Source organism: Atractosteus spatula, chromosome 4 (genome assembly GCF_055471065.1).
Source record: "Atractosteus spatula isolate fAtrSpa1 chromosome 4, fAtrSpa1.hap1, whole genome shotgun sequence".
Classification (NCBI taxonomy): domain Eukaryota; kingdom Metazoa; phylum Chordata; class Actinopteri; order Semionotiformes; family Lepisosteidae; genus Atractosteus; species Atractosteus spatula.
Window position 1 is genome coordinate 52,200,553 of NC_142709.1, and position 23,939 is coordinate 52,224,491.

Genomic DNA, 23,939 nt, shown 5'->3' on the forward strand with positions numbered 1-23,939 from the left:
GATACCCTAATAAATAAATCAAATAAATTAAAACACAGTACAGATAACCCTGTAACAATCAGCATTACAGTGTACAGAAAGGAAAATCGTCTTTGTGTTGATTCTTAATATCCAGCTGGTTTCTCCTTCCCTCTGGGATCCGACACAGCATTGATACAGTTACCTTTTTTAGATATTGCATTAACCGCATTCTCAAAAAGTAATGTGTCCATGAATTTATGTCCAAACTTCTTCAGATTTTCCTTTATACTCTAAAAACAAAGAAATATCTTTATTTTTAACTGAAGTCATGTAAAAGAGGAAACACTTTCACACAATGTTTATCCATAACTGCTTGGGAAACTGTTGTTTATGACTGAGTTTGATTTAGTAGTAACTTCCAAATAACCAAACCTATGAGGCAGTATACAGTATATTCTTTATATACACAGTAGTAGGCGGATGTAAATACTGCATAATATGCAAACAATTAAAAAAAACTTAAGTAACTTTTTTCTTAAGTAACTATAATTTTTACCAAATATATATGTTTCCATGGTGTTAAGATTCAGAGAAAGGTGTTTTTCTCTTCTCTCTGCGAGTGACATTGGAAATACAGCAGTTCACTTGGTGATTTGTAAACAAAACATTTACCAATTATTTTTCAATTTTAAAAATGGAATTTGAAATATATCAATTTTACAAATATATGTTTTTTACCATTGCTGAAAGATACTCTCAGCAATATTTTCCTCATAAGAAAAGAGATATACATACTGTATAGCCACCAACTCCGTGGGAGCTATGTGCACTGAAGCACCTCCAATATTATGAAACATATTGTTGACTAAAGTAGGGGTAAAAACATTTTAATTTTATTGATAACCCATAATGGACATTAAAAGGCAAAAATATACTAATATTGTGGTTATCCCACTTTCTTTATATTCTGCCTTTGTATCCTTTTTTACTTAAAACAAAACAATAACTGGACAGAGTGGTAAGGTAGTGCATTGCTGCAAGAGATACTACTGTACTGTAACTCCACCTGGAAGTAGATAAAATGTCTTAGACGCTACTGTAGCTACTATTTTTTCTCATTAAAATTAGTTTTGGGACACTCTTTGCTTTATTGTCAATCGTTTGAGTCATTTGAGAAAAAACACACTTTTTTACAGTTTTACCTTAAAGAAGTCATTTTCTTCAACATGTAGTCTGTTTTTGGAGTCCACATACACCAAAGGAGTGCCTACTGCACTGGTTAGGTTTTTTCCCCACCATAAATAGTTCATGATAGCCTGCAAAATAGAGCAAAATGTGACTACAGATTTAGATTTTTTTTCAAAATTATTTTATTATATCTCCACTTTATTTGGTGTTACCAACTACTGTATATACTTTTATGTATAAACTCACATCTATGAATGTTGCAAACACACACCGAGAAAGTAAGGAATGGTAACATGGCCATCAGTGATCCACTCTATTTGATCAACAGAGACTACATACAGTGCCCTTGTAGAGGAATTTCAGAGCTAACTGGAGAACCCTCAGGTGCACAAAGAGTCACAGAGGTTACAGTAGCACCTGTAGCTGAGATAGCCTTCCCAACCAAATTGCCATTCCCTCAGTAGTGCTGCCTGTTGTGTGCCACTGGTCTCATTATGACCCAGACTGGCACTGTTTGGTTCTTAGTAACTCAGCTCAGCCACTGAGAAGCTCTCTCAATTGTCACTCGCCAAAGAATGGGGAAACCTGCATTAGTGTGTGTTTTAGGGATTGTATGAGAACGTGTGTGATTGAGTTTGGCACATTTAAATAAGGTGTCCTTACAGACACAACAGATGTTGTGATCGTGGTTCCTCCAGCTCCTCCAATAACCAGGATTTCATTTTGTGATTGGGAAAACAGCACTACTGGAGAAGTCGAGGAAGGAGGTTTCTCTCCTGCATAACAGACACCACAAACCAGGCTATTAGTATGCTGTACAGCGGGTATACAATGTGCACAATATCAGTCTCCATTGTTTTGCAACTCTTCAGCTTAGCCTTGGGTTCCTCTCAGAAACACAGCATAGAGTTTCATATGAGTTTATCTGGCTCATAACGAAAAAGATGGCAAGGATTTTTTTTGTTGTCATTGTGCATTCATCTCAGGCATCTCGGCTCTACCCTATTTCCACCTTGGTTAACGTCTCTCTCTCTGAATGAGCATCTGGCTTCCTTGACTAATGGCCGGGTGGCTGCTAATTAACAAAGTAAGTTAAGCCAAACTTGTCTAATCAAATTAATTTAAACATTCACAAAGCATCGAATTCTTGGATGTTGTTGTCTCTCGTGAACCTGTAGTTGGTATTTTCTACATCACACACTGGCTGCTCTCTGTTCAATTCCACCGTTAAACTGCAGAGTTCACTTGAAACCGCTGTAGCACCTGTAGCTTAGAACACCACACTTCATTATAAAATGTATAATAAATATGTTTAATAAACATTTGATTTTTTATTATTAAAATAAGATATGTCTGACAACCATACGCAGTTTCAGTATTTTAAGAATTCACTGTGCCACCTGGCAGTTTTAAAGAATAATGCAGTCCTGCATCAGATTATTTGAAAAAAAAACGGCAAGACTTTTTTCGTCGCTGGTGGCCTTTGTTGAAGTATTCTGCCTGACAACTTGTGCATTTTAAATAGCTGCATCGGCATCCTATTTTTTCAAGGCTATTCTCCATCTGTGAGCACAGGAACTGTGACAGTAGTGGATGCTGTGTAACCAAGTGACAAGAAAGTAACCAGGTGACAAAAAAGTGGCAGAGATGTAGGTGTGTTAAGTCAGTTGCCACCCTATCTGGAAGATTCCACTGTAAGGTTGGTTTTACAATGATGTATTAGTCTGGCATATTTACATTGGTTCCCACTAGAACACATTAGTGTACTTGTGTCCTGTGTAAGAGGAAATCATATTATGTTTTTATTTACAGAAATAAATCAGAAGTCATATGTGGGATAATGTCTCAACGTCTTGCCATCATGCTAGCTCACCACAATTGACACCACCAGATGTGGAGCACGCCTTGAGTGATGTTACATCTGACACATAGTTTTCAGGGTAAAAGCAATACAGGACATAGTCCAGTAGGGTTACTGTACTGTATGTGAAATATAGTTTGTCTAGGTAGCACATTTCTGAGTCACAGTCAAATTCCAGTCAGATTTCTTTATCCAATCTCTATGATTAATGCATACCCAAGGCTCCCCATTTCACAGCCAGCGGACTGTGTTTGGCAGTCTCTGCAGCCTCAAGCCAGCACTTTAAATCCACCCACCTCCCTTCTCAGGAGGCTCACCATGTGGTTTAATCCCTACCCAAGACTTCCTGTTTCCATCAGTCAGACTGTGCTTGGCAGCAAATTCTGCTTCAAGACAGCTTTTCACTCTGCACGGTAGCTTCAGCCCTCAGCGTTGCCCGGTGCAGCAGCCTCAGTTCCAGCATTGCCCGGTGCACCAGCCTTAGCTCCTAGCCTGCTCCCTGAATTGCCTGACGCAGCTGCCTCAGATTGTAGTCCACACTTATTCTTTTCACTGGTGACCGCGTTGACCCTCGAGGTTGACCACCTGCACCCCTGGCAGTCCCGTGGGCTATTTTTCTAAGGGGGTGTCTCTATTCTGTTTCTTCCATACACGAGACGTCGTTCCTTCCCTGGCAGCCAGTAATCAATTATTTTATTTTCACCTTTAACTTTTCACTCTCCGATCTCTCGTGCTTGGGTTCTGACAAATCACCACCTGCATGGCTGTACTCTATCTATCTAGGCGTGTCATTACACAGTTGAGTTGTTGGTTATTTGTATGGATGTCTAAAATGTGATTTTACAGTCATAAAGTTCTTTATCTATAATAAGTGTTTTCACTCAGTTATTAAGCAAAATATATTGCTTGCTTATCTGTAACAGTGTGTTAAGGAAATGAGAATGAATTTACAGTAAAACTCTTCAACAACTATTTAAATACAGTATTCATGCTCCAACAACAGTGGAATCTTCCAAACTGTTTATTTTTAATTATAATTAATGAAACTGAGATGATTTCATTTAATTTTAAAAGAGGAAAAAAAAGTTATACGTTAATTAAAGTACCTGCATTGATGCTTTCTGCTCTTCCACAAAAATCTGTAAGTTGATTATTGAGAATCACACCAGTGCTTTCCGAGAACACCATTGAACCAAAGCTGAAGGATAAAAAGGGCTGTTACTGCTATATGCTTTGTAAATGTGCACATAAGTAAAGAAATACAAACAGTCTTAATACAAGTTTTTAGCTTCTACAAAATATTTTCCATTAAATTAATGTATTATCAAATTAGATTTCGATTGTTGTACTCTTCTGCTTAGTCAGCCACAACAGAGCAGGAACATCATGATGGGAAAATAGTATAGTAATAGTAATAGTCCTGTGACTCCTTCATTGATGGAATCGGCCCATGTGGTTAAGTGAATCCACTAGTAGAAATGGGCAATCAACAGAACATCTATTTTGACAGTTTTCCACAGTTTTCAGTGACAAGACATTTAATGGTACATCTACAACACTTTCGCATGTCCATACTAGTTATGTCATGTACAGCTCTTACATGTCATTGATGGTGCTGGTGACCGATACAACACTACCGTCTTCAGCTACAACTGCCACATGAGTGGTGCCAGGCCTGTCTGAGGAGGGTCCCGGGGTGATGTTATAATACGGGAGAGGATGTGTCTCACTGGGGCTGATCATCTCTCTGACAAAATCGGCAAATTCATCACTGATCAATCTAATGATATCCTTCACAGAAAACATGAATAAAGGTAAATATAAAAAAACAATTTCTTCAAAATTAAATATCACTTTGATAACAGTGTCTAAGGAACATTTACTGTGACTGTAATTGCCAGCACACAGTGTAGAAAGTCCATACTGTACATATAATATAGAACCCATGAGAATCCACAAATATCAGGCTCAAATATAGTAAAAACGTTGTAAAATTGTTAGAAAATATTATGGTGAACATATACACATTGCTACATATATATTGAGAAAATCTAATTGTCTGGCTGTACACTTGGCTGAGTTGTTGGCTAAGGTGTTGATGTCTAATTATTCTACTGTGAGTTGGAGTTCAAAGTAAATAATTTGTATATACTGAAACAGATTGCTTGTTAAGAGAGTAATTAGTCAAATGCTTTATAAGGATGGTCATATATGAGCAATCAGGTATATAGAGACTAGATGGGAGTTTGAGAGTGTTTAATAACTATGAAGCTTCAGTGGGAAATTATTATATTCTCTGTAGCTCACTGTTATGTTTTTTCTTATTATTTGTAATGTTCTTAGTACAAAACATTTGTGTTACAGTGGGTAAATACAGTACCTTGAAAAAAGACTGGACCTAAGCAGGCTCTGGTGCCAACAGATTATCTTTAGAAGTCTCATATTTAATTGAATAGAGTCCACCTGTGTGTAATTAAGGTGTTAAATAATAGTTTGAGTTAAATGCACCTATCTCTGGAAGATCTTACTGTTCATTAGTAGAGCTCCTAATAATGAAAACTACATCATGGAGACAAAAGAACACTACAAAAGTAAATTCAGGATAGGCATATTGAAAAGCAACAATGAGGGGAAGGGTATAAGAAAATGTTCAACTTATTGAATATCCTTCAAAACACTGTAAAGTTCATTATACAGCCACATAACAAATTTAGCAAAAATACGAGTCTGTACAACACCAACAGCAATCTAGGCATTAGTTTACAAATCTAATATTGGTATCTATCGTAAGCCAGCTCTCCTGAAATGTGACAGCTTTCCTAAACCCATCCACTCCTCAAAAAAAATAAAGAGTGAAACCTTGATGAATAAAAAGGCATAAGGGTAAAAGGACAAGTGGAACCCACAATACAAAGAGCAAGACAAGAGGAAACATATAGAAAATACTGGAAAAGAGACAAGTCTCCTATGCCAAAACGGAGAAAAATGAGCAAGGTAATAACAATATGAAAAATGAAAAAAAAAAACCCCGAAAAAAACTAAGAAGTATGCACAAGTGAATCTATAACACTCTGTTGTGTCAAGACTCATATTTGGCCCAGTGGGAGCATCACATATTGTCACTTACATTCCAACCGTTGAACTCTGGGTCTCGAATTTGTTTCTTTTGTCCATTTGCAAACTTCAGAGCTTCAATATACCGGTGATAGGTTAATAATTTTTTATCTCCTTGCACAGATTCAAAATTTGTATTATACCCTAGAAAAGACAAAATAATTACAATAAGATCTCTGGTACCCTTTCTTTATATTACTTGGATCAGTTGTTCCGAAATACCAGGTTGCAACCCAAATGACAGTGGCAAGGATGTTTTAAAGGGTCGCGGGGAGGTCTTGGGAAAGTATATATTTTTGGAAAAATTATGAAATATTACCATGACAATTACATCAGGAAACAGAGGCATGATAAGGAGTTATGGTAATAATGACAAAAAAGTGAAGGACAGTAGATAGGATTATCATTTAATCGTCATTATACACGTAATACACATTCAAGTCAGTCATGTACAATACCTGTGTAACATGCCAAATTTCCTTCCGAGGAGCCTGACGCTCGATGCTAAGTAAACGGTCAACAGAAAAAAACTTCATGGAAAAAATGGACAGGTATTTCCCACAAAACACTGACCTCCAATAAAATAGCTGAGTCAGGAATGTGTTCAGCATGAACAGCAATGAAATTGAAGAGAATGATCACAGGATTGCAAGAAGAATTAATAGAGCTTCAGGAAAGCTAAGTACAATATACTGAATACCTATTTTTGATAACATATGAAATAATATATATTAAAAATAATATATATTTCTAAATTATGACAGTATATATTTTGAATAATACATGAAAGACTCCTGGATTTGAAATTTTGGTCCGAACTCAAGGATAAGTCCATTTTGATTAAGGAAGCTGAAAAGTCTCTTCTTCCTTTTTCCGACAATATACGTATAAAGCAGACTAAAGTCAGAGACTGCCTGAATCCTTAGCACGAATTGTGCTGTGCAACCTTCATCAAGATAAAATCAAATTTTGAAGACCTCACCCCCAAAATGGAGCAGCATCACGGTAGCAACTGAACGAATCTATTTTTGACGTATATCCAATTTGTGATTATCACATTTAGATGAAAATATATAATGGATATATGATTCATTTTGTCTCATTTAAAGGTTATTGAAAATCATTCTTTTTTAGTTTTTAATATGTAATCAACATAAAATAATAACTCAGAAGAGCTAACCCTAAGAATGAAGCACCAACATGGTAGTGTAGCTATTAGAAAAAAGTATTAGTTTTGCCAGTTACCAAATATTGTTATAAAATCGCATGAACAGCACAACTTTTTAACTTCAATTAAAAATCCTTAAAATACATTCTGATTTAATAATATAATTTAATTTGATATGTTATTTTAATAAACATTCTATATAATAAGAAACAAAAATACCATTAAAACTCATTCTATCAGTCCTTTGTGTCTAAGCTAAGCTATGAAAACATTTCAAGAATATACAAAAGCTGTTTGAGAGATTTTACAGCTTAAATTCAGAATGACGTGGAATGCACATTTTGTTATTTTTCAGTACCTCTAGGTGTTAAATGCAATTAGGCTGATTGCACGATCATTTTTTTACTTATTGATTAAAAAGCTCAGCCTATTTCTGGTCATTTTCAGTTTTTATAAACCTTATTTATAACAATACTACTTTCTGCACTGCATCTGTGAAGACACTGGCACGACACTGACCTTTCATGACATTGAGCACAAAGCTGACAAGAGCAGCCCCTGCTGGTGGTGGAGGCATGTACATTGTGTATTCACCCACTTGCGCTTTCATGACACCTGTAACTTGAACCCTGTAAGACTCCAAATCATCAGCTGTTATCTCCCCACCTGAAACGCACCAAAGAAAAGAAACAGAGACCTGTGTAAAAACGACCAATTATGTCAAGTGTGAAAATATAGTTTTACACAGCACTGCACTTACTGACAGCAGTAATTGGCTAGGCCCATACAATTAAGGATTCTGATAGCATTGGTCAATCAGAAATGCCAAATCATTAAAATGTCTGAAAAAATGTTAATTAAAAATTAAGCAACCATTGGATTAAATGCAGTATTCTCACAAAATTAATGTTTATATGTAAGATTTAAAAAAAATGTGTCTTCTGATCAAGTTGTTTTTTAGGTTTTGATATAAGGATGGATTTTTTCTTATTTTCAGTGGACTCACATAACAAGAAGCAACAAGAAGAAGATATGGAGTAAAAGTGATTTAGAGAAAGGTACAGAAGCACCTCAGACTGAGCAGGCTCTTGAACAGTCAACAGTCTACTGCATGGCAATACGTTAACAATAATCAGAAGGGTCCATTAGGATATGTTAACACATTAACTTTCATACACTTGCAGCCTTAGAAATCTGCATATTGAATTGCATTTTATGTTGCATTACAACATAAATCATTTTTTCAATCATTTCACAAAGTATTGCACATGCAAGTGATTTCCAATATCATCTAAATCCAACCTATAAGTTTGTTTTCACAGCAGTGAAACTATTTTCTGATAAACCAATGAATTAATGAGATAGTGCTGACCGCAATACTAAATACACATACTGAACATAGCTGAACATGATTAGTTTATACCAGCAAAATTTGAAACACATCACCACAAACTTTCTATCATGAGAAACAAGACAACCTTCACAATAGTGTATTTCTAACCCAGATACAGTAACACAATATTTAAGACCACTTATCTGGTGAAACAGTTCAGAGGTGTTCCAAAGACCACTGATAATTTGCCATTTTTACGATACAAATACAATCAGAAAAGCAAAAACTCACCAAACATATACAGTAAAACTAAATGTCCCTACCATGTACAGCAATCATGTAAATTCCATCCATACACAACAGATGAACCCGCAAAAATGACCTGATGGACTTGAGCATACTGTAGCTGATGATAACCTAGGGGTCCTATGCCTGTTTTCAAACAATGGAAAAGCTGATCTGATAGGTAAAAATAGCTGCCACACCGTAAAGTCTGACTATTCAGAGACTTAAGGGGGGTTTACATGTGTCCTGAGTGGTTCTCCAAGAAGGAAGAAAGGAAATGACAAAGGAAGGACACAGTTAGTGAAGGAAAGACATAACCAAAGAAGGGGGGAACAAAGGAAGAAAGAACAGAAACGAAAGGAAAATAACATATTCAACAAGTTATTAAATGCACTGTGGTGTCTGTCGATCAAGTGAAGATTACACAGACTGTTATCATCTGTGCACACCAGAACACCAGAAGGCTAGCAAGGAAACTTGTTCACAGCTTAAACACCATATATATCTTCTCTAGAATTGCATGTAGGCCAGCGATAGTAAAAATTATGGATTTTTTATTAACTCATCTCATCTTGTAATTCCTGAGTGAATGATCAACCTTTCGTATCACAGCAGATCGTTTCACAGATACAGTCTGCTTTTTATTTGTTAATCATGTTTTTGGTTTTATACCCATAACTTTTATACTGTATTTTTGGAAGCCGTGTGTGATACTGCAAATTATTATGTATGATTGCTTCTTAAAAGTTGTCAAGTTTTTTTCCGATTGAAAATTTCTGATTGTTACAGTAAATTAAAACCCTCATATCACTACTCCCAAAACAGTTACTTTAATTAGAAGTTAAAAATAATTAAATAGTAAGAATTTCACATCACAAGCTGCTTCTCCTTACTGATTGTGATTTACTGTATCTTTAATATTTAGAGTAAGGCTGTATATAGTCAAATGTATTTGTGCTTAATATATTTGATAGCAAGTCAATACGATACCATTTTGCTGTATGTCCTGTATAAAGGTCTTGGTCAGACTCCCATTATAAAAAGCACTGGCCCCCTTCTCAGCAATGATCTGCATCGTTTGGGCCAGAGCTGTCGCACGCATCTTGTCCCCTGTTTTCAGCACTGTCTCATTCTCATCACACAGAACACCTGAATGGCTGCAAAAATAAATCAAGTGTTTAAATATCTCGACCAAGAATGAATTCTGGTTGGTGAGGTGAAACCCTTCACTAAATTTGCCTGCCAGGCAGTGCCTATGAATCTGAGCATGAAAGAAATCAATTGTGAAACCTGACGTGTCAAAGTAAATTTGTAGTTTTGTGCACCTCAACAGGTTGGCAATAGCAACAACAGTGAGTACAGCCTTACATTATTTCATATTTATATAGAGTATTTGTCATTTCTGCTGATATTTATCTTCATCAGTTTGTGCATGAGAGTTTGTTTAAATATATTGACTTAAAGGAAGTATACTCTATACATCCATTTTCTATCAGTGGACCTGGAGCATAACCTAGTAAGCAATCAGGCACAGAGATACAGTGGTGTGAAAAAGTGTTTGCCCCCTTCCTGATTTCTTATTTTTTTGCATGTTTGTCACACTGAAATGTTTCAGATCATCAAACAAATTGAAATATTAGACAAAGATAACACAAGTAAACACAAAATGCAGTTTTTAAATGAAGGTTTTTCTTATTAAGGGAAAAAAAAATCCAAACCTACATGGCCCTGTGTGAAAAAGTGATTGCCCCCCCCTGTTAAAACATAAATCAACTGTGGTTTATCACATCTTTGGAAAGCTGAGTTCAATTTCTCTAGCCACACCCAGGCCTGATTACTGCCACACCTGTTCTCAATCAAGAAATCACTTAAATAGGACCTGCCTGACAAAGTGAAGTAGACCAAAAGATCCTCAAAAGCTAGACATCATGCTGCGATCCAAAGAAATTCAGGAACAAATGAGAAACAGAGTAATTGAGATTTATCAGTCTGGAAAAGGTTATAAAGCCATTTCTAAAGCTTTGGGACTCCAGCGAACCACAGTGAGAGCCATTATCCACAAATGGCGAAAACATGGAACAGTGGTGAACCTTCCCAGGAGTGGCCGGCAGACCAAAATTACCCCAAGAGCGCAGCGACGACTCATCCAAGAGGTCACAAAAAACCCCACAACAACATCCAAAGAACTGCAGGCTTCACTTGCCTCAGTTAAGGTCAGTGTTCATGACTCCACCATAAGAAAGAGACTGGGCAAAAATGGCCTGCATGGCAGAGTTCCAAGACGAAAACCACTGCTGAGCAAAAAGAACATAAAGGCTCGTCTCAGTTTTGCCAGAAAACATCTTGATGATCCCCAAGACTTTTGGGAAAATACTCTGTGGACTGACGAGACAAAAGTTGAACTTTTTGGAAGGTGTGTGTCCCATTACATCTGGCGTAAAAGTAACACAGCATTTCAGAAAAGGAACATCATACCAACAGTAAAATATGGTGGTGGTAGTGTGATGGTCTGGGGCTGTTTTGCTGCTTCAGGACCTGGAAGACTTGCTGTGGTAAATGGAACCATAAATTCTGCTGACTACCAAAAAATCCTGAAGGAGAATGTCCCGCCATCTGTTCGTGACCTCAAGCTGAAGCGCACTTGGGTTCTGCAGCAGGACAATGATCCAAAACATACCAGCAAGTCCACCTCTGAATGGCTTAAGAAAAACAAAATGAAGACTTTGGAGTGGCCTAGTCAAAGTCCTGACCTGAATCCGATTGAGATGTTGTGACATGACCTTAAAAAAGCGGTTAAGGCTCGAAAACCCTCCAATGTGGCTGAATTACAACAATTCTGCAAAGATGAGTGGGCCAAAATTCCTCCACAGCGCTGTAAAAGACTCATTGCCAGTTATTGCAAACGCTTGATTGCAGTTGTTGCTGCTAAGGGTGGCCCAACCAGTTATTAGGTTTAGGGGGCAATCACTTTTTCACACAGGGCCATGTAGGTTTGGATTTTTTTTTCCCTTAATAAGAAAAACCTTCATTTAAAAACTGCATTTTGTGTTTACTTGTGTTATCTTTGTCTAATATTTCAATTTGTTTGATGATCTGAAACATTTCAGTGTGACAAACATGCAAAAAAATAAGAAATCAGGAAGGGGGCAAACACTTTTTCACACCACTGTATGTACAGTATAGGATGCCAGTCTGTATAGGATGCCAGACTGGAGCAAACGGACACAAACACAGACTCACACACACTTACCAGGACCAATTACGAATAGAAATTATATTATACTACTATTTGACCTACAGTACATGAATATAATTATATCGTTATTAATTTTTTTAGATACACGATTCCATATTATATTCCCTATTAATTAAAATTCTAAAAGTATGCTTTTGTTTACTCCGATAACGAGCATATTCGCAGAAAAGGTTAAAACATTATGACTTTTCACAAAGTATATAAACTTAATATGGTCAGAAGGAGCACCTAAAAATGTTTCCGAAATAACCACATGTAAGACTTTGATGCTTAAAATGTTTAGAAAGAAAATGGAATACTGGTGTGTATTTTTTCTTTAAACTACCAATACCAGCCATATAGAGTTTACATAATATGTTTATGTTCCTAAATTAATATCGTTTATGGTGGTGTATCGTGGTGTTACTTTTTGTCAATGAAAAAATAAAATATTTTCGTTTACAAAGACGGTTACAAAGAAAGTAGACCATAGTAATACTTTGAGCTTACAGCCTGTCCAAGGTCATTCATTATTAATACTATTAGTAATATCTTCCATAAAGACTTTGATGCATAAAATATTTCTGCATAATTAAAATATTTATGAGAAAGGTGGTAGGTTGTGTACTTTTGTTCAACTGAGCAATCTTGCTTTTATAAAATATACCGACTTTTTAATGTTTAATGATTAACATGCTGTAATACACAGTTTAAAATTATTAAAAGTCTAAAGAGTATACAACTTAAATTCTTAATTGAATAAAGATTGTCCCTCAGCAGTGATCGGGATTCGAAACCAGGTTTTTTCTGGCGACAGCTCAAATGCTGTACATGAGAGGTTAAGCTTTATTAGCTCCACCTGGCGGTGATTCCGGATACTATTGTCATAACATTGGTGTTATACATAATGACGCGATATTATGCGTTATGACTAGTTGTAATGTGACATGCCCACCGCGTTTTACCGCAGTGTACCCAGCTCGTTTTGAATGGCTGCATCTGTAAGTGTTATTATATTACATTTAATGTCTATTTATAAAACAAATGAAAAATTAGGCTTGAATGCCTCTGACTTTCCCTGTACAAGTGCATTCATAATTCTTTAAAAAAAGAAATGGTTAAAGTGTCTGAAGGTCTTACCACAGTTGTGATGTTTCCACAGCATTTTTTAGATTTGGATTGTTAAGATACCAACTCAGTATTTCAGAGACATTAACCCCCTCTTTGGCCAGTTTGATTGCAGGTTCAAACAGTTTCTCCCAGGGAAGCCTGCCATACAAACTGTGTGCTTTCTCCATGCCTCGGATCAGACCAGGCACGCCAATCCACTGGGGCCCTTTATAAAGGTTAAAAAAACACAGTAAATATTTGTAAATATTTCATCTGTTTACTTAATGATATTCTTGTCACATTGCACCTCATGATTTATAGGATTTAACAGAATAACATTTTACACTTCTGAAAAACATGCATGAAGTGTTTTAAATGCACTCCTCATTATTACTGTTGGCGTTAAATCTTTTGTGGCAGCTTTAAAGCAACAAGTAGAAACAACGGGTAGAAACCAGTGTTTAACTTTAATTTGCTTTTTACAAAGAATTACTTTAGTTAATCACAGTAAGAATAAACATTTAAATGGAGTTTTTAATTAAAGTTCGGGAGGAATGAAGGCAGCCGTGCTCATTCGACACAGCTGCTGCAATTCTCACTAATCCTGACGTAAGCAACCGGTCTCCACATACTGTATATCAAACATCACCCTCTCCTCTTCCTCGTTCGTTTTCTGCATCCCTCCTCCACCCCCTCTCCACCTCTGCAGCTACCCCATTGGTCGCATGGGGGTCCTATCCTCCCCGTCCAACGGCCGGGAGGTTGGCCGTCAGCCAAGCGAGTTACGCCAAATCTCCACATCCCAATAAGCGATTCTAATTTCTCCCAAGCTTTCGGCTGCTGTCATTCCTCGTGAAACACCAATAATAGTGTGCAGTGGTGTCACTGGAAGGGTAACAATATATTTTTAGTCTTGTTCTACTTTGCAAAGTCACCAGTGAACTAACAACCTAAAGTAAAAGTTTGCCTCTTTTACACTGAAAACAAAACTTTAACAAAAGCATCATCCTGTATAACAGCAAAGTTTTTTTGGCCTTCAGCATATCAAACATGAGATATTACCTTACAAGGGTCGTCACTCTCACCTGCCCTCTCCATTTTCATTTTACTAATTTCATTTCAGTAAAAATAACATCACAAAAACAAAGCCTTGACCAAATATGTAAAGACCAATGTCTTACCTTAACACTGCATTCTCAACAAATAACAACCAGAAAAATATAATCAAAGCAGATCCTCATTAAACAGACAAGGGGTATTAGGTAGAATTTTAGACTGTGAATTTGACTGCCCTGGTAGGCAAAACAAGCTGTCATTCAGAGAGTTCTGACCATTCAAAGACATAGTGGAAGTTCATAGATGTTTAAAGAAAACGCCCAGGGAAAAACGTTTTGTCTCTGCCTGCGAATCAAAAAATTGAACAAACCTATCTTATTACAGTATGTATTTCATTGTTACCACTTTGCTTCATACAAGCTAGAAAACATGAACACTATATACTAACCACTCAAGCATTGCCTAAAACTCAATTATAATAGAACTAATGGAACATTTCTTCTTTTTTTATAATTTTATCATAATTGTATTATATTATTTTCGAAGATAAACATGTCAAGACCATTTTTTGTCTTTGTTCTAATAGTTTCAATTATCAACTTTTTATTCAAAGTATTTGACATATTGAGGAGAAGTGAAAAAAAAAACTTTTCATGTGACTTTAGAAGAGTGTTTTTGGGTTTTTTTTTCCGGATATTTCTTTTTTCACTGTGTGCTGAGTATGAAATATATAAAAAGTGATATTTCAGACATCAGGCACAAGGGGCTTCCTTGAATTCAATCTCTCAACCGGGCATTCAAATATATTGCACATTGGTTAAGAGCACATCTATTCCAAACAGAAATGGCTCCTGGATGACTGGGGATACCTCTCCATAAAGTATTCCACATGCAAGTGATCTTCAATATCTTCTATCCTCTAAATCCAACCAATAACTTTGTTTTCATAACAGTGAAAATAATTTTAATGAACCATCATTAATGGTTGTAATGTAATGACCACAATACTATAGTTAATGCATATTTTTGGTATATCTTTGAGAATATGGAGGTTATAATTATTTACTTTAATTATTGATTTTCTCTCTCCATATTCTATTTTCTTTGCCCTATTTGTAACAGTATTACAGTATGTTACAATTAAGATTTGAGCAAAATATTGAAAATGGCAACTACTCTACCTTTCAGAGAACTGTACTCATTGGTGCACTCCTTCAGCAGGTCACGTCTGTACATCTTGGGAACAGATTCACGTGCGTTAATCACTTTAACTGTGCCTTGAAATGACGAGAAAAGAAATGAATCAAAATGTGGAGAGACCTTACCAGACAATTTCAGAATATGGCTCTGGTGAGGAAGGAGAAGTGCCTTCCATACAATTTATTTGATCTTGTCATTGCGTAATGCAACTAAAAAGCATTTTATTTAATAACTGTATTTAATTTTATTTAATATCCATACTCTTTCAAAGGTTTCATATAAGTAATGTGCCTCCTAAGCTCTGGGCTCTGCATTGGAAGATGAACGCCTAGAGGCCCACCTAGCATCAAGTCGCCCCACGTCCGCAGCTTGAGGGCTTAGGCTTCCGATCGCTGTCCTGACCTAGCTGAGTCTGGGGCTCGGAGCGCCTGGCCTCGTCATTCTGTTTTTAACCTCTTGTACCTGTTACAGATCCCGCATCGGCTTTTAACTTGCGCCAGGATTTCCCGTTTTGGACTTCCCTGGACTTGTTTGCCTGCGCTCCCCCTTGTACCACTGTCGGCACTGCCCCCTGTTCACCATCCCTTCCTTTCCTAACTGTATTTTTCCCGTAGCCCTTTTCCAGTCAATTCCGGATTATACCGTCTGCACGGGGTCCTAAACTACGCACTACATGGGAGTCAGGACCTGCTCCCATAACAATACACTTGTTTACTACCATGTGTGTGTTCTCTCGGGGACCAGATATTAGTAATAAAACCTTAATTATTTTCTCTGGATATTATACAGTTGACTACAGCTTTCTCTGTACAGTACATCTTCTTCAGACATGAAGGTTGTCCTCACCAGGATTTTCATAAATGGTGAAAATTGCTCCTCCGCCAAGCCCTGTACTTTGTGGGTGGACGACTCCAATACACAACAATGTAGCAATGGCGGCATCCACTGCTGAGCCCCCATCCTTCAGAATGTCCCTGCAGGGAGATGATAATGAGACTTTTGCTGTATGCTTTTCATGTAAACCTTCTATTTTTAGAAGTTTAATCTTTGAACTAACAAAATGTTCTAAAAACACATGTAATGATATCATGAACTAAGATATTTGTATTGCAGTGAATTATGCCCCGTGGAGGTGGCCTTGTGGTGTTAACGTCAAATGAGACAGCCAGCAGGACTGACACAAAGACTTTGTTTTTAAGTTGTTTATCTAGGGTTCTAGGTAAAACCAATAACACTGGGAATGATCTGCTGTCCTCATTCATCTCAGTTTATTTGCTTACTGGAACATCTGCATTCTCAATTATCAAATCCCATTCACAAACAATTATGAGCACATACTGTACCTCACGAACAGCTAAATGTACTAAATATGTTATATGATTATATGATATAATTGTAATACCAAAATGCTGCACTCAGGTTTCTCTGTTAAATAACTTTCCTGAAATTTCTTTTTTTTTCTGCAACAACATTGAGATCACTGTTTGTTTTACGCTAGTGTCCCTGTCACTCCATATATAAAATCTTAGCTATAGCACTGCCGACAGGTGCTTCAGTGTGACCCAGTGGGTCAGTAGAATAATGGTTTCTGGGTTGATTTACATGATAAAGACTTCGTAACGTTATGAGTGGTAGACAGTGAAATGTAAGATTCAATCATTTGGTTTTATAATATACAGTTGAATATACATTTCTAATACACATTTTAATATATCAATAGCATAATTTGGCATATCTTGTTTACATATTACATATGATTAGGGAAAGAGTCTTCATTAACCTCAAGGGGCAATTTGTTAAAAGTACAACTTGCGCATCGGCTGGTAATCAAACCCAGGCATTCCACACGGCAGGCAAGAATTCTATCACTAAACCATCAATGTATCAGTCTGATTTAATCTTTTAATTTTCCATTACACTGCAATGAAACATTATAATATACTAAATATAAACAAATAATCAGATCTACTGATGTTATACAGTAATTGCTTGCAGAGGACATGAAACCAAATGAACCAGAACTGTTTCTAAATACAATGATAAGAATAACAAAACCGTTGAATGAAAACCTACACAAAATTACTGAGAAACACACTGTATGGATGTGGTCTATTATTTCACTTGGACTAAAGTGTGTCATGGAAATATAACTATCAAGGAAGCCACAAGAGAGAGTTCTCACCTAAGTAAGGTCTTTATTTCAATATTGCAATATTGGGAGCCCTGTTGCCACTCTGCAAAGTGCATCAGAGACTCAACTCGTTACAAGCAGTACAGGATTTTTATAAGATGTTGCAGTGTAAGGGAAAGTTCAGCATTTTGTCGTTTCTAATACTTCCCCTTTCCTTAGGACAAAAACAGATTACATCATAAAAACGAAAAAAAGAAGCACCAATAGATTTTTTGCAAAGCTTATCAGTTATCTTCGGCTAATCTAATGACCCAGACAGTACATACTGTTTTGATACACTGTCTTCTACAAATCTGCACGTAGCACAGCAGTTACATTCTTGTTATATATTTTCCTAAAGCTCTCTACATTTTAAGAATCAATTTACTTATTAGATTTCCATTTCAAGTGATATGAAGTATTTCTGAAAATCTTTGTGTTCCTGGTCCAGACAGCCTGTCACAGGAATGTAGCGAAAGAGGCCCCTCTCTGTGGTTAGCTACGGGTGACCTAGTGGTCTTTGTGTGTGAGCAAGTGAGGGAGATGAGTCTATCTTTTGGATAATGATCTTTCCCAGAACAGTTCAGATCCATTATCAATACTCCTTTAAGATGGATGTCCACTGTTGAGGCGTGGAGGGACATACAGTTGACACATCTGGAGATTATCCTAAAAGCAAAAGGGCGTGGTGAATCATCCAACAAGATGACCAATCAATCACAGACCTCCAGGTACCAGGGTATTGGTACCCACTCTACTTGGTAGCTTCTTGACCAATTACCAACATATTTTCCCCAGTTAAAAAGCAATGCGTCACCACTAACTTGGCCATCCTCCTCTCTTGGCTGACCTGCTGCACTTGTTTTCTGAACTTTGGGACTTAAAATTTTCCCAAAGCACTAAGTCAGAGGGTGAGCCCGTAAGTAAAGACAGAATTCTGCCCAAGGTCTAGCCTTATCACTGTAACGGGAGCAGGTCCAGGCTCCCATGAAGCGTAGTTCAGGACCTTATACAGATGGTATAATCTGGAAGTAAGTGGAGAAGGACAACAGGGAAGAGACGTAGAGGATCAGGACAGGTTGATAGACAGGGGGGCATGATGGCGGTGATCCGGTGCTCGGGGGGTGTGGCTAAGGCAAACAAGTCCAAGCAGTCCAAGGGGGAATATGGGGCACAGTCCAGGGTCCAGGAACCAGGAGATCCAACCGAGGAGAGACAAACAAGGTTAAAATCCGGAACGGGATCCAGAACAGGTAAAGGGAGTAAAACCAGTGTAATGAGGCCAGGCGCTCCGAGCCCCAGACTCAGATGGTAAGGACACCGTGGTGAAGCCTATGCTGTCAGGTCTCTCCTGGAGCCACTGGTAAGCAGGCTTCCGGGCCTCCATCTCCCAGTGCTGCGCCAGGAATAGCGAGAGCGCCAGGCTTAAATAATGGCAGACTAAATAGGGGGCAGGTGCACGTAATGAACTAAAATACGAAAGGGTCGGAGCGCCCTTAAGAGGAGGGAAGACGATTGTGGCAATCACCTTACCACCAGCTAGCTACAGTACCACCATGCTCGTACACTGTGCTTGATCACCAGAGCAATATGATTGGACTTTTAATCAACATGCCCGAATAGAGCATTATTCAACAGCAGCCACTATTCCGGGAGCAAACCGAGTTTCTCCCCTTTTTGTGTGACTTGCTCTGACTATGTCACGAACAGTTCTTTCTGGGCCCTATGCAGACGACACAATCCGGATTAGTGAGGAAACACTGGGGAAAAAGTCATGCAGGAGACGGGTATGGAGACAGGGGGGCGTGTCCTAGGTGTGCAGGTGTCCAGGGGAAGTGAGTCCGGGGCGAACAATCCAAGACGAAGTCCAAACGGGAAACCAAAACAGAAGCATAAGTCCATGGCCAGCCGATCCATCCGGGGGATAAAAAACGTGAACCGGGTTGGAACCGGTGGGGGGAGGGGATCAGGAACAGAAAGTTAAAACCATAACAGAGCCAGACGCAGCAGGACCCGGGCTCTCATGAAACGGAATTCAATGAAGAGCCTCGAATGACGTCTGCGTCTGGATTTTAAGGGGGAACTGAAGAGGGGCTGGAATAAGGAACAGGTGCGGGTAATGGGGCAGAACAAGGAAGGGCTGGAGCGCCCTTAAGAGGAGGAGTAGCGATCGTGACAGACTAAGCAACAACCACCTTGTGCACAGACCTTTGTCCCTAGTTCAGCTCAGCACTGACCCAGAGAATTAATTTGAGTTGACTGTCAGTTTGAGGCTACAGCAGGATGCTTCTCTCTCTCCCTGATACCTTGAGCTGCCTTAGGACATGAGTGGCACCGAACCAGCAGAGCCCGGATTGGACAGTGCTGTGAGTAACCCAATCAGATGTTCCCCATTCTTTTGTTTGGGAGATCCATGGTCGTAGATAACTATAATTCAATATTAACCCTCTCGAGAATAAAATTGTTATATTACCACATACAGTATTAATATCAATTTAATTAATTTAAGTAGCTGTAGTTACTTAAGAGTGCCTGAATGTTCATCATTTTAATGTGACTGATGAGGGCATTAGTGTTATCAATAGTATACTAACATAGTATCCCTTCTTATGTATCGTTTCTGTTATCAGTTTGATATTTTGAATGCTTTGTGTACACTTTGTTTTTATGTATCAATAAATTATTCCATGTGTTGTAAATCATTGTGAAGAGTTCTTGTTTCTCTGACAAATGATTCCTAATAGCCAAAGTAAAGTCGCAAAATTTACTGTTACAACTAAATATTGTGACAGTAAATTCACAAAACCCCTACAGCACTAAAAAAAGACTTGCATCAGCTCTAATGCAATGTATAGTATGCAACCTCAAGGCATTTTTATTTTCTTATAAATAATGTATGTTTTAACCCATCATGTATAATATTTTAACAATCGCTATCTATTTTTTTTGCTTTCTAATTAGTATTTATACACAATTACTATTAATCCTGTATATTGTATGTAATAAAAAAATTAATAGTGTTTTTTGTTTGATTAGCACAGGAAAGCACTAATGAGTTAAAAAAAACTACTTTCAAAAACTACTAACAAAAACAAATGAGCATGATTATTTTAAAAAATAATGATAAACGATTATTACAGACAAAATGATAAATTATTAGGAAACACCATTGATCCTTACCTGCCAACAAGAGAACACGTCTCTGTATCACATGCCACAGCAGCGTGACTAAAATCACATGTAGAGCTTATAGTGGGGCCCTTTTCAAACTTCTGAAAAAGTGCTGAAATGATGAAGATCAATAAATTAAGAGCAGAAACACAGCTAATTGCTACTTGTATCTTATTAGCCATGGCTGAAGGTATGCAAACATGCAGGCTGTCTTCAGGTGTTTTGGAAGTTTAGCACTCTCTAACCTAGACGGCAAGTTGTAGTGGAAGTATATTCTAAAGACTTTCAGACAAAGAAATATCTAATGAAGTAGAAGCATAAGAAATGTCAAATTCAGTTTTCAGTAACTGAGCTCTTGGTTTACATGTTGTCAGTAACCGCTCTAGACTGTACTACCCCTTTTCTCCAATTGGCCTGATTCAGTCACAGATACTGAAAGTTTAAAAGGGCTTGGTCCTGCACAGGTAGAATTAGAAGGGATTTAATTTAAAATCAATTAGCTAATGTATTATCAATGAGCCAGGTGGGCAAAATGGCCTCGTTTTGAACCCTACTTAAGCTTTTATGTTCTTAAGCCTGAATTCTTGATTTTGTTGAGCAAAAATGAAGAAGCACTCATCAATAGTAGGAATGCTTCTGCAGTAGCTCAAAAAAGGAAAAAATAATTTAAAAATATTTTCCCAGTTGAACATCAATATTTACTGACAGAGGGACATAGGACATTTTATGTCCAATGTTGAATGTTATTGGGTTGTCAAATAACTGTTTTATACATATTTTGCACATATTGTTGTATTAGATACTGTACATAAAATGGTTGTTTTTTACATTTTTTTCTAAGGATGACAGGATTCATTCATGGAATAAAGACTTAGCTACGGTACATTCACTTAAGAGTTCAATGAAAAAAAAAAGGTATGCAGGGTGAAACTCTGATGCAAGTTCAGAAAGTTATTTTTCTCATTCACACAAATGAGGGTGCATGATGAATGTGGCCAAGGTGCAATTTTTTTATTTTTAATTCACACATAGTTCTTAATTGAAGACCCTCTTGGGCCAGTGTGCACCTAAGTTCTGCTAAAATAACCTAATAAGAATGCATTTTTCTTATTAATATCAGTGTGGTAAAAATTCATATTTTTGTAATGATCCTTTATATCCCCAGTTGTGTTGGAGAGTGAGTAGGGAGGGGCAATAGAGCAGAACAGATGCTCACCAGAGTTTATTTTTAACTTTTAACAAATACATAAAAGAACTGCATTTCCTTACCCAGCACGACAGTAACATTAGACATAAAATAAAATAATAAGTTAAGAATAAAAATAATTATATCACTTACATACTTTCCTGACATGTTTTTATTATGGTCTGCACAAATTGTCAATAAAAAAGCACATGATAATATGCAGAGGTTAAAACACATGCAATAGAAAATCCAGATTGAAGTGAAAAAAAAGCCATTTGGTGACATATTTTACTCACTCTGCAGTATTCATGCACGGGCATAACCTGCTGGCACCACTTGCTCTTTACACATTTACAGTAACCTCTCCTTACTGTACTGTATATGGAAAAACTTATAATGAGACCCATTAAGTCGAACGCTACACAGCCCAGGGAGAGTGCACTTAATAGCAGTTATTGAGAGATATTAATTATTAAATAACATATAGGTTAAAGTATAATGTGCTAGATTAGAGAAGAATAGTAAGTGACAAATATGAGGATCTTGAAACAAATACTTTCCCTTCCTTTCTTGTGGTTCTCAGTGATATAGAGATGTGGTTATGTGAATCCCAGGTTAAAGTGCTGAGATTTATTGCTTCATATTGTTACAAATGGAAGGTTATGAAAATGTTGAATTTCAGAAATTGACCAAGTAGTTAAGTCAATAAGTAAAATAATTATTCATAACCCTTTACTTGTAAATTATTTCTCCAGAAAATACATAAGCTGTTGGTATAATTAGAGGTACAGTACATGAATTCTTTATTCTCTGGCACAGTTTAGGTGAAAGAGCAAAAATTCAAGCACTCTTGGATTAGCAAATGTTTATTAACAATGATAACACAAACACTACACACAACAAAACATACAACACACAAGTTACTATATTCACAGTATATTCAGACAAGGCATTTCAGAAGCCTAACACCCTAACAACCCAGAAACCCCAAACCGCTACTAAATATTGAACTCTTAAATAATGCCTGCAGCAGCTAAAATAAGGGATAAGCTACCTCCTTAATAAATTAAATACAACCTGCAGTTAAATCTCTCTCTCTGCAAACCTGGATGCCACAAAATAAATGGGAGCCTATCTCCCTATTCTAAAAATGCACACACAAGCAGGAATGACCATCTTTAACTGAAGTATCTTTTCCTCAGGAATCCCAAGTTTCCTAATTACACAGAATAGCAAGCTCTCTCTAGCAAAGTTCAAGGTTCTAGCTCCAGTCAGGTTTTCTTTGGATGATCATGAAGTACAGGCTCTCACCTGGCGCAAGCTTTAAGTTCCAACTCCTCCTGACTCCTCTCTTGTTGCATGACCTCCTTTCTCCTCTCTTCTCTCTCTTCTTCCCTCCCTCTCCCTCATCCTAATGCAATCTTATGTGGGGTGCTTCTGTACTGCTCACTGACAATGTGTAACGAATGAGTTCTTTCAGGGTCCTATGCAGACGACACAATCCGGGGTGGAATGAGGAAAACTCAGGGAAAAAAGGCATGCAGGAGTCAGGAATGAAAATGGGGGGCGTGTCCAAAGTGCGAAGGTGTCCAGGGGGGTGAGTCCGGGGCAACCAATTCAGAAGTAGTCCAAATGGTGAATCCAAAACGGGCAAAGTCCAAAGCCGGGCAGTCCATCTGAGACTAGAAACTAAAAACTAAACTAGAGGCTAAAAACAGGAACCGGATCGGAGCGGCAGGGAACAGGAACAGAAAATAAAACCCTAACGGAGCCAGGTGCATCCAGGTCCTGGGCTCGCACGATGTGGGAATCAATGCAGAGACCCGAACTGAGTGGGCATCTGGCTTTTAAGGTGGACTGGGAGGAGGCTGAAACAGGGGGCAGGTGCACAAAATCAAGTC

The 23,939-nt window shown here is 37.6% G+C and overlaps 1 protein-coding gene across 1 annotated transcript; it reads right to left on the reverse strand.

The window, feature by feature from the left end:
* Nucleotides 1-104: 104 nt before the first annotated feature.
* On the reverse strand, nucleotides 105-21,034 carry LOC148836527 (glutathione hydrolase 5 proenzyme-like). The gene is made up of 12 exons (XM_088914443.1): nucleotides 20,862-21,034; nucleotides 16,358-16,485; nucleotides 15,493-15,588; nucleotides 13,286-13,481; nucleotides 9,901-10,067; nucleotides 7,812-7,958; nucleotides 6,138-6,268; nucleotides 4,611-4,801; nucleotides 4,117-4,208; nucleotides 1,813-1,925; nucleotides 1,164-1,277; nucleotides 105-251 (listed from the first exon to the last, which is right to left on the reverse strand). Exons 1-12 carry the CDS (start codon nucleotides 21,032-21,034, stop codon nucleotides 105-107), a joined length of 1,695 nt encoding a protein of 564 aa, XP_088770569.1.
* Nucleotides 21,035-23,939: the final 2,905 nt, after the last annotated feature.

What these genes read in the sequence shown, in the direction of transcription:
- LOC148836527 (XM_088914443.1), bottom strand. Translation starts at nt 21,034, where the DNA reads ATGGCTAATAAGATACAAGTAGCAATTAGCTGTGTTTCTGCTCTTAAT. An exon ending in CACCATTTATGAAAATCCTG is followed by an intron (nt 15,589 to 16,357) that starts GTGAGGACAACC and finishes CGTCATTTCAAG; the next exon opens with GCACAGTTAAAGTGATTAAC. An exon ending in ACAGGACATACAGCAAAATG is followed by an intron (nt 7,959 to 9,900) that starts GTATCGTATTGA and finishes GGTGCGTTTCAG; the next exon opens with GTGGGGAGATAACAGCTGAT.